The sequence below is a fragment of the Monomorium pharaonis genome, chromosome 6 (genome assembly GCF_013373865.1).
Source record: "Monomorium pharaonis isolate MP-MQ-018 chromosome 6, ASM1337386v2, whole genome shotgun sequence".
NCBI classification, from domain to species: Eukaryota; Metazoa; Arthropoda; class Insecta; order Hymenoptera; family Formicidae; genus Monomorium; species Monomorium pharaonis.
In genome coordinates, this window is record NC_050472.1 from 1,421,367 (window position 1) to 1,432,955 (window position 11,589).

Here is an 11,589-nt window from a genome sequence, read left to right on the forward strand (position 1 = left end):
TCTAAACGCGTTTCTTTCCATATAACACTGTCTTTGTTTTTCTCTTCTTCACGATTCCCTCTCCTTTAGTATCCTTTGAATAAAGGTATAACTGTTAGCATTTATCTTAAAAATACTAGTTCTCTGTATTTCTCTTCAGGTTTATCACTCGAGAATAAACAACCTAATCCATCTAAGACATCTCTGGAAAGTGCAGTCCTTGCCACGCTCGGAATACTGCACATGATGACATAATTAAATTCGTAATGATTTAAAAGAAAAAATAAATGATCAAAAATATATACATACATACGTACATATATATATATATATATATATATATATATATATATATATATATATATATGTATATGTATATGTATATGTATATGTATATGTATAGGTATAGGTATATGTATATGTATATGTATATCTATCTATATACACGCGCAACATCTCTCATGAAACGATGACATTTAAATTATCTGCTAAAGCAATGATAAAAATACTATTAAAAATAAAAATAATAATAACAGCGAGTTTCATAATTATATTCAACATCAACAGTGGAAGCAATAAATACAAATGAGAATGATAAAATGTTTTTAAAGAACACTAGCTTTACAAAGAATCACTTCGTTTATGGAAGATTGAATTCCGAAAATGATCCTTCGTAAAGTGCAATGATAATCAAAACTTGATTCACCACACATCGTTTATATTTCTTGTTAAAATGCAATTAAGGAAAAAGTAAATTTTATAATTTTTTTAGGTATACGTTTATCAGATTAGATTATTTCTGTATCTCGACGTCTTCGTGCTGAAACACATGAAAATCAAAGGCTAGATCAGATATATAGCATCCGAGGCTCAATGTCTTCGATAAGCGCGTCGACTATAAAGCATTAAGAATTTTCGCAAGTTTATGCGTTCAAATGAATAAATCCATTAATGTACGTTTGCTCTGTAAACCACATCCACTTAAATCGTGTCCGCTCCCGGAGTGCGGGTACATGTGTTGAAAATGTGTGCTAAATATTACATTCAACTCATCGGTGAATCATTGCGCGAACTTAAACATACATCGAATAACACCCTACATTTCACTTCTTTCCGCTCTTTTCGTTTTTTCTGTTTTTTTTCCCGCTTTTTCTGTTTAACTAATAATCGTGGGAAATAGATTCGTAATAATGCACATAAGTAGTCAGCTAGTGTGATTAAGTAAGCTTTGACAGGCATAAAGCAGATTTACCTAGCATGATAGCCTCCATTAAGGATAATCGCGTTTGTTGCTGTGCAGGTTCAGTTGAAGGTTGTCATTTCTTTTTAGCTGGATTTCTTTGTGGTGTAGATGGTCTACCTGCTTGACCCGTGTTCATTCCTCCATATTGATATTTTGCCTTCTTCTCTGATGGTTTCAAGATCTGCAAATAGATGTGAAAAAACAGCATAATAAACTTGGAACGTTACATCAACGCCTTAGAAAGAATAAAAAAAAAATTTGTCAATTACCTGAAAACTACACATCAACGTTTCGTCAACACTCATCATTCCGCCAGCATTGTCAAATTCGCCGCAGTAGTTTGGGGCTGAGAAAAGTGTGACAAGTTGTCGCTTGGCGAAGAATTCATAGCCATCTTCTACCACTTGATGCGCCCTGCATATGAGATCCATATCGTGACGATTCAGGAACTTCGACACGACGTCTGGACCAAATGTAAACGAGACTCCTCTATCATTTTCGCCCCAACCCTGAAACATTATAACGTAAACATACTAAAGTATAATTAAAGTATGTTTCTATGTATGCTAAAGTACACTTTCTTTATTCTATTGATGCGTTCAGATTTGCTTTGTATAAAAGCATCTTACCTGAACATCTTTATCAGGATCAGACCATAAGAGATCACATAGAAGACCGGTATCAGGTACATCAGTCGGACGCATAATTCTTCTGATTTGCTCCATTCCCTAAAAAGGGTAAAGTATTTACTGTACCTCACTCTAATTTACGTTTCTTTTTTTACAAAAAACAACTCAAAAGATATCTCGTTTTTTAATTACCTGTAAATCAGGACTGAGCCCGCCATGACAACAGAAAATTTTCTCATCAATGATCGCGGCAATCGGCAAGCAGTTAAAGCAGTCCGTAAAGGTTTTCCAAAGCTTGATGTTATATCGTCGTTTGCATTCGTCGTAAAAGCCGTATATCCTATTTATACTCGCGCATTCGTGATTACCGCGCAACAGGAAGAAGTTTTCTGGATACTTAATTTTGTACGCCAATAGCAGACATATCGTCTCTAAGGATTGCTTCCCTCGGTCGACGTAATCACCCAGGAATAGATAATTCGCCTCGGGCGGAAAACCGCCGTACTCGAAGAGTCGTAGCAGGTCGGTGTATTGGCCATGTATGTCTCCACAGATCTTAAGCGGCGCTTCCAATTCCAGCAGGATTGGCTGCTGCAGAAAAATCTCCCGCGACTTCAGACAGAGGCCACGCACCTCGGCCTCCGTCATGATAACGGTCTTGCCCGGTCGACATCCTCTGACTGTGTGCCCAGAAATATTGACGGTTAATTACATAACTTTTTTTAAGATTGCAACAATCCTTCATTAGTGCGGTAAACTTGTCTCTATTACACGTATTTTTTATAAATGTCATATATAGTAAATATTTTACATATATCGTCGATACAAATTTACAGCTAATTTCAATTTCCTCTTTAAAAAGGCTTTCACATCGAAATAAAAGTCTATCTTTAACGTAAAAGAACAGGTAATCTATCTCTGGAAAAAAAATCAATAATGCCATTGTCACGTATAATTAGCACCATACTTTATAACGCATTACTTATACCGTTACACGCGTATTGCTTCTGGAATTACTCGAGCGCGATATGCCAATAATACATCATTATCCCGTCAATTTACCCCGTGAGTTTCTATCGAGATGTTGCCTTCAGGAATACCCATTGTCTTTAACTGACTCACCGTACACACTGTGCCGTTACACACGATTATGCAATTCCTCGATTTGAGTAAAAAAAAAAAAAAAAAAAAAAAACAATAGGAAAACACGATCGATTGTAGCGACGCTCTTGTTACTTACACTGCCGTTAAATCGATAATAACGTCTAAAGAAGCAGGCATTCCTCGTTTCTGTCCACCGCACTAATGAGGGATGGTCGTGGTACATGTTTTTATGGGTACACCGAGCATAACTCTACTTTGGGGCATGGAAGATGATTAAGTTTTGTCGGTATTAATCGTCTCAATAAACAGGGGTGATACACGGTTACAGATTACGGTGAGGCCAGATCATCTTTGCCTATTCTCGAGCACTTTGCACATGGGTACAATCACGGTTCTTCCGGCGTGGTCTACGGTGGTATCGCATCGATTATAATAGCGTCAAAGGCGTGAAATATTACTGATAAGCTTGTTGGATAATGGATATAATGTTTCGGGAGTGCGAACTGTCTCTCTCTCTCTCTCTCTCTTTCTTTCTCTTAACGAGAGAGAGAAAGGGAAAGAAAGAGAGCTATTTTCGACATGGGTTATACAATTCAACATAACAGAAAATTTAAAATACCACTCAGCTATGGATTCTGGATCCTAATTAAATCTGGATGATTCAACTCGGGTTTCCTAATTTTTATCCTAGCCCAATTTCGCACGATTACAATGGTAGACTAATGCATCAGTGAATAAATCAAATGCATGTTTCTGCGACCATATAAAATGACACAATTGTATTATTTTAATTGATTATTAATATACAATTATAAGTTAATTCATTGCAATCCAGAGAAAACAATCGACACCCTTAAATCTTTATCTAAATGTAAATATCTCATTTAATAAATCAACTTCTTAAAAATGCAAACCCTAATATTTAAAGTGCGACAGACTTAGTTTGGTAAAAAGAAGTTAGATTTCTACACGTATATTCGTAGACAAATTCACTAGCGCATTTAGTCTTAACACTTCATAAAGGTGCCGAATATCTTTAGATGACGTCACTCGACATTCAAAGCATTAATAAGCAACGAAGACAAAAAGGAAACAGGTGATTTAACCGACATCCAGTGCAAATCATCTCTCTTTATGACGCTATGGATGTGTCGTCGGATCGTTATTTATAGACATAAAAGGGAAAATTCACGGTGCGGCTGAACTAGTCTGATACTGACTATCGGAAAACTGCATATTAGCAAGGTCACGGCGACTGTAGAGCGAAAATGCAAAGATTCCATTACCCGGGAAAGAAACAATTGTCACTTTGCTGTTACATGGCAGATATATTCCAGACAAAACGCTGGAAATGTCATTTTACACCGCGAATATTTGAAATAAGCTGGAATAAAAACAGATTTTATCAGAGATCTGGGACCATGCACACGACGCGTATAGTTGACTCTTGCTAATAATTTACCAATTTACCAATTTATATTAATTACAAGGGAAACTCAATATTTGTATATAACGATATTTATTTTTAAAATAAATCTCAAGTTTTCGATTGGAAGATTTTTTATCGCTTCTTTTTTTATAGTGTAAAATTTCAAATCCTACTTATATAAAGATTTTCTCATGTCTATAAAGTAGAGAAAATGCATGGAGAGAGTATATGATAAATCAAAAATAACTTGTCCCTGAAGAGGTTAAAAATAATTGTAAAGTCTCGTTAACGATGACTCTGGAGTACAAACTTATGTCGTTTCAGAAACATGCGACGTGAATGCACTTATTAAATTTCAGTGTTAATTGTGCCATTATCCGCGCATTATAAATGTGACAATTCCAGAATTCAAAATTTAAGAAACCTAATAATAAGTGAAAAAATTACGGATTTGATGAAATTTCTATGTTATCAACATCATTTTTATAAATCACGCATGCGCTGAAGATGAACTTCACCATGAAAGACTAAGAATTTAAAATTATTCGTCCCTGAACAAGTTAAAAATAATTTATTGTCGCGTTGAACTGAAGTTTTATCTCAACTGTGTAAGATTGATATTAATAAAAGCTCAGGAGTATGTTCTCTGAAGTTAATTAATAATAACTAATTTCAAATTATGAATGAACAGAGACAAACAAATATACAATGCAATGTATATTAAAATTGTTTTTCTTACCTTATAAAATATTACTTTATAATATAGCCATTTAATTTTTGCCTACATGTTATTTTATATGCATAGTCACGAAACTAATTATTCGAATACAGGATATGCACGTTTATCTTATGCTACAAATTTACCAAATATTATAATTTTTTAGAGAAAATTTAATTAAAAATAAAAATCTATACTAAAATACTAAAAATGCATTCCCATCAAAAGTCTGTTTTTAATTTGTAGTATAAAATTAACTCTCAATATAGTATGCGGATTAATTTCGTGATTATATATCTCAAAAATTTTCCCATCATAAATGTATTAACTCAAACACAAAAAACTAATTGATATTAGATAAGTTAAATTAAGTATTAATCTCAATGGCTTTGTATTATAAAATCGATATGCACTCTATGATAAATTATACCGATAAGATATCGTTCTCGATTAAAAAAACTGAGCTGACAAAACCTGCATCTGTACATACATCGATAACTTAACACATTATAAATTTCCAGATAGTTCATAATTTAAAAACTTTGTATTTTGAATTTGGGTCAGACAAGAGGAATATAGGAATATTATATTCAAATAATAGCGCAAGAAGGAAACATAACTGAAGCACGTGCACTTCGCTATAAATTACAAATTGCATAAATACATCTACTATACCCCAAGCGTGCTCTAACATTTAAACTAATATCTCTAGCCAATGTTGCTCTCGATTTTTACGTAGATAAAGCATTTCAAACAAGACTACGAGTGCGATGAGGGAGAAAGTGATAAATCCTAACGATCAGCTAAGTGCATCGACAGATCCAGAAATAACCGAGTGGTTCGAGAAGCGTGTGGATACTTATATTTCAAATAAGATTACAGATATTTGTCTTTGAGTAAGAGAGAGTGTAGCTGTTGTGTTTTCAAGTTTAAGGAAGGTTCGACAGAATCAACGACCGAAGAGCAAGCGGAAGATTTACGCGTGCAGGGTCAGTTCTCGTTCGCGTGGGAAACAAAAAAAAGATGGGAGAGGGAAAGAAGTTGACGGTGAGCGAGCAAACACGCAACAACGAGAGGTAACGGCCTATAATTTGCAGCGTGCGGTTTAATGCTAAACGTGGCTACCTTGAATGTCACTTGTACCGTCCATCCTTATATCATCCTCTTTACGACGATAACTTTTGAAACGTTACGACCACTGTTTCTCTATGAAAACTTTAATATTATTTCAGCTTTAAACGTGCATCACCTAAACAGGAATATAAATTGCTTTCCACTCACAACAAGTGGGCTTCTGGAAACAACTCTACTTTCCATTTAATTTGTGTCAACGTGGATCGGTGAGCCGAGTTGATTCCGCCTGGCAATGCTTTGATATTGAATGTTACGCGATAAAAAGACAGGAAAATAGATACGTATCAATTTCCATTTATCAAATTACATATAAACGCGATCTTTTCACGTAATAAAACTAAACATTGTGTGTTTTCAATATAATTAAAATAATAAAATTAAGTAGAAAGAAGGGCCAAAAGAAACCGTGAAAACATGATCTTAATTTTTACTACTATTTCTTGTAATACTATATATTTCTAGTTCTCCAAATTACATTACGTTTATAATTATAAAAATAATTATAAAGAATGTTCAAGCATAACAAAGAATGCCGCAGTCTTAACATTTTAGCAATAGTTTAATAATCCTATATATTTTGATAATCTAACAAAAATTATCAGATCTATATTTAACTAAATTTTTAGACAATTCAACACAAAACCGTTTTTCCTTTCCAAGTAAAAAATGTATATAAAATTACATAATATTATTAAAAACTAAGATTCTAAATATAATCGTTTCTTGGCTCTTCTTTCTATTTGTGTGACATGTATATCACAGTCTTTATCTCAATTAAAATTATAAATTAACTTATAGTTAAGTTTATATCAACAAATTGTATGTACTATTATAAAATTTAATCAAATATTTCTCGGGTTATTCATTCAGCACATTATTATTGAGTGCATTATTTTTCTAAATTTTTATATGATACTTTATTCTATCGTTTATCAATTTGTAGATATGAACTCCAGCTGATTCAATATAATTACCGTTGAAAAAAACATTTAAATAGAAAGCAAAAATAAAATATAGATCAAGAGTAACAGCGCCTTATAGTCTATAATCATGAATTTCCTAACTCTTATCACACTCTCAGCAATACCAAATGCAATTGTCATACTTAGAATAGCCACGTTTAGAGATAATACGCGACGCCAAGCGCGTGTTTACATGCCAGGCCGTGGGACGATAACGGAATACAAAAGTCAGGAAAGTTGACTAAACGGACGCAGGACAATTCTCTACGTGAAGGAGTTTGTAGTTTTGAGTTTTCCTGTTGTTGCTGTGACGGTAGTGGTGACAGTGATAGTAGTGGTGGTGGTAATGGTGGTAGTGATGGTGTTGTTGTTGTTGACGGTAGTGGCGATGGTATTGTTGTATAGTAGCTGCGTACCGACAAAGTCCGACGAGAAAATATCTTTTAGCTTGGCTTTCTTCTGAACCTGGTCTTTCTGCGTGTGGTATACTTTACCGCACAAGGGGGTTCCCGCATTCGCGTAGCATGAGAGAGAGAACAAACAAAAAGAGAGATTTGTTTCTTTTTTTTCCTCTGGGGCTAAAGAAGAACGAGGGATAAAAGATCGTGATCGCGCGGTGGTTGGCGCGACGCAGGATCCGGAAAGGCGGGGGTGATGCGGTAGCGATTGCGCGGTACAGAGAGGGGGGGGGGATAAGCTCTTTAAGTTGCGAGAGAGATAGATAGATATATCGCGGAGTGAAAAAACGAACGCGAGGTGGAGGGGAATAAAGAGGAAGGGAAATAAACGGAAAAATAGATATAGCAAACGCGAAACGAAAGAGAACGAGACAGAAGAAAGAAAAGAAGGAAAGGAAAAAGAAAAAGATGGGGACGACGAAAGGTTCCATAAACTTTTTCTTTGCTTTTCACTCGATTTATGCATCGCGATAACGATTACCGCGATAGTCTAGCGGGAGCGCGGACAAGATCGATATCCACCCTGCGTCTTTTAATCCGATCGACACGGGGAAGTCGCGCAGTCGAGGTCGGAACAGCGCGTCGCGGCTCCCGCGCACGATACGCACCCTTGGAAAGAGGCGCGCGCGAGAAAGAGAGAGAAAGAGAGAGAGAGAGAGAGAGAGAGAGAGAGAGAGAGAGAGAGAGAGAGAGAGAGAGAATGAGAGAGAGAGAGAGAGAAAGAGAGAAAAAGACAGAGAAGTGAAGAGAAGGGGGCCGGTCCGGGACCGACGTGCGACGCGCCACGGCTCCCGCGAGAACAGGAGAAAACGAGTGAAAACAGGAGGCGGCAAACGCGGCGACATTTGACGCGCGCGAAATAATCGCGAGACATTGGAGCGCTCGATTCGAGTCGCGCGTCGCGTCCGTACCCGGCTGCCCCGCGACGAATTTCCGTGGGCCGCGCGCGTGACACGTCGGCGGGGAAGGCACGCGCGATGCAAGCGTACGCGTATCGTCTCTCGCACCTCGATCGTTTTCATAACGCAATCACATACCTTCCAGCAATCTCTGTATCAGATTGTCGATATTCAAGTCGACATCCGCCATTTTTTCCTGCCACTGACTGACTGGCCCGATGTTCGCGGACTGGCTCGTACTCGCCTGGCGCGCGCATTTGCACCGCCGCGACACGAAACGCAACACCGGCGCGTCCTAATATACGTGCGCGTGCCGTTAACGACTACAGATTTTCGCCCGGGGCGAACGACGGACTGTCCTCTCACGTCAAACGTTACCGAGAAACTCGATCACCCGATGCGTTGTGCGACGGTCGGCGGGTATACTGTGATGGAATTCGTTGTGGGGGCGGCTATGTGTACCACTCGCCGATTGGCTGTTCGCAAGCGTCGGACAATCCGATTGGTTTTTCCCGGCTGCCGGACAAGAGGCCCGATCACTCGGAACTGTCGAACAAGCGGATTGGTCCTCCGATAGAACTTTCAATCTTTCAAATTTATATATCTGGAGAACATTCCAATTTTATTATTTAATAAATAATTATGACTCGACTTTTTCGCGGTGTAATATTGTTTAAACGACATCAAAGGCAAGAGCCGAGTCGCAATGGTTTTAAGTGAATCTGGAGACCTATCTAATTTATTCTTCTCGTATTTTGAATCTGACCTAGTATCGCATACATTACATATATTCGAACGCATTCGTTATAAATAATTCCTCAATTATCCCAATCTTTGTTTTGCGACATTGTATTTTAGCTATAATAATAAAATTATAATTTATTAGCCATTTGATTATATCAGTCTATGCCCGATTATATATTAACTTCGTAACACAAATGAATTCAAACAGCATCTCTGTGAGATTGCCAATAAAATATTCTGCAAAAGTAATACATTTGTTTAAATACATATAAACTTGTAAAATAATTACTGATGTTTAACCGTATTTTCGATGATAGTCCGGTGACGGATCTGTGTAATCTTGTTGAAGATTGAAGAGCTCAGCATTATTTTTTTGCAAGTATTGCAGGAAATCATGAAAATGCGACAGTAACAGCTGTATACTTTTCTCATCTAAAGGCGTATAAGAAAGCATGCCACCAAGTCGAACTGCAATATATTAATATTGTCCTTTAAATATGTTTAAAGTAGTCGCTAGACGATCAATAATATTGTACAATATTTTTATAAACAATTCAAAACAAACTCAATGTAGCCTCCAAATTACCAATACTGTGCAATAATATTGAACGTCTAAAGATCGTTTAAAAAGCAATATTTTTATCAAAAGCGTGTTTTACCAAAAAGTCTAAGGAGATGGAATGCCCCGTACAACTGACTTGGCACCGTTTCTGGATTGTCATTCATTATCTGTATAAACTGCGGCCGTTCCCATTTATATAGCAGCTGAAGGCCCAATGTGATATTGAAATACTCTCGAATACCTTTCGTTATTTCCAACGTACTTTCTCTAAAATAAAATCAAGCATATATATATTTGCAAAATACGATTTAACACAATGAGAGACTTTCAGTTCAGCACTATACCTAACGTCATTGGACTTCCCAGATGATTTTGCTTCTACATAATCATCTAGGATCTTGTCGACTGTATTTTGTACAGGTAACGCGGGTAGTTTGTGGTGCTTCAATATTATTTCGGATTCGTCTATAAGCACAAATTTCAATTCTTCAGGTAACTTGATCTTAACTTCTACTCTTGTAAGATATTCCTCAGTTTCGCCGGATGGCTCTAGTCGACTAAAAAAAAAAAAAACAGATGCTTACGACAAATTGTAATATATACAATTGCATAAAAGCGTCACACGTGTGTAACAAACCTTCGTTTTTTACGTGGTGGTTCAGACACAGATTCATGAGAAGATGAGGGTGTTACTGTATTACTTGTACCCTTGCTAAAACGGCTTGTACTCTTGTCAGCGACTGGTGTGCTCGACCTACTGTCAGCATCTTTCTCTCTACCTCCTTCGCTCCTTCGCCCCTGTGTTTTAGTTGATGTATTTCCCTTTTTGTTTTTCTGAGCAGATTGCTGATTTGAGTGTGCTCGCTGGACTTCTTTTTGTTTCTGTACATTTGCCTCGTTATATTTGAGCACTCTGCTCTCAGGAACCCATTCATCCCAGCTGATTTTTACAAATATAATTCAGTGTATAGTTTAAACTTAGAAAAATGTAAAATCTATCATGTGCAAATTTCAATTTGTTATAATAAATAAATTTACTTCTATTTAAGAAAAGTAATATAATTAAATTTCTAAATAAAGTTTTATTAAGAGATAAATTATATAAAAATATAAATTAGAGAAAAAAAATTTTCATATTACATTATATTTTAATCAAAATATTTTGTTCTTACAAACTTGTAATACTTTTTAAAGATAATATAAAAGCTTATATCCTCTACATATATATATCATTTTGTAAAAATAAAATTTTTTGTTATATAAATTCTATATGTAGCTCACACATGTGTAGAAATCGTACTTTTTATTCCAACCAGCATAGTGAATGAAATATTTAATTTGTTTTTCCTTAGTAATAGAGGACTTTAAACACTTGGCTTCATAAATGAGAGGTCCATGAAAGCACAGAACCTTCTCCCCTAAAATATATAAGCTATAATTAATTTATGCGCGTATAATCAAAGAAAAGACAAAATTTAATAATTAATCTTTGTTATAAAGAAAAAATCTAAAGATTGTACCTTCTTGAAATTTACATTTCGGTGGCATTTTTGTATCTTGTGTGACACTTACTGGAATTATTTTATTTTGTCAATTGCATAATAAATTGGATGATGAGCAACGACGGAAAATTTATTTTTATGCAACACTAAAATAATATTCACTTTTCGATCGTCGGACGCCACGATGGTCATGTCAATTCTATTACCGTGAATTAAGGTTAATCAT

General features: G+C 36.0%; 2 protein-coding genes across 6 annotated transcripts; both read right to left on the minus strand.

Annotated features, from left to right (window-relative positions):
* Positions 1-676: 676 nt before the first annotated feature.
* Positions 677-9,135, minus strand: LOC105833871 (serine/threonine-protein phosphatase PP1-beta catalytic subunit). Of its 4 annotated transcripts, none has more exons than XR_001138840.3 (7): positions 8,694-9,135; positions 7,615-7,686; positions 2,044-2,531; positions 1,852-1,950; positions 1,492-1,731; positions 1,232-1,403; positions 677-799 (listed from the first exon to the last, which is right to left on the minus strand). XR_001138840.3 is itself a non-coding variant. In XM_012675939.3 (6 exons), the coding sequence occupies exons 1-6, from the start codon at positions 8,743-8,745 to the stop codon at positions 1,296-1,298; spliced, it is 1,059 nt and encodes a 352-aa protein (XP_012531393.1). In that variant the 5' UTR covers positions 8,746-9,135; the 3' UTR covers positions 1,099-1,295. The 4 variants fall into 4 exon arrangements, 2 of the variants coding, with proteins under 2 accessions (XP_012531393.1, XP_012531394.1); XR_001138841.3 differs by having other exon boundaries at positions 677-822; XM_012675939.3 differs by lacking the exon at positions 677-799 and having other exon boundaries at positions 1,099-1,403.
* Positions 9,136-9,388: 253 nt separating this feature from the next.
* LOC105833873 (mortality factor 4-like protein 1) lies at positions 9,389-11,578 on the minus strand. Of its 2 annotated transcripts, none has more exons than XM_028190006.2 (6): positions 11,382-11,578; positions 11,143-11,279; positions 10,499-10,801; positions 10,206-10,418; positions 9,959-10,128; positions 9,389-9,767 (listed from the first exon to the last, which is right to left on the minus strand). In XM_028190006.2, exons 2-6 carry the CDS (start codon positions 11,178-11,180, stop codon positions 9,595-9,597), a joined length of 897 nt encoding a protein of 298 aa, XP_028045807.1. In that variant the 5' UTR covers positions 11,181-11,279; positions 11,382-11,578; the 3' UTR covers positions 9,389-9,594. The 2 variants fall into 2 exon arrangements, with proteins under 2 accessions (XP_028045807.1, XP_012531395.1); XM_012675941.3 differs by having other exon boundaries at positions 9,393-9,767; positions 11,162-11,279; positions 11,382-11,575.
* Positions 11,579-11,589: the final 11 nt, after the last annotated feature.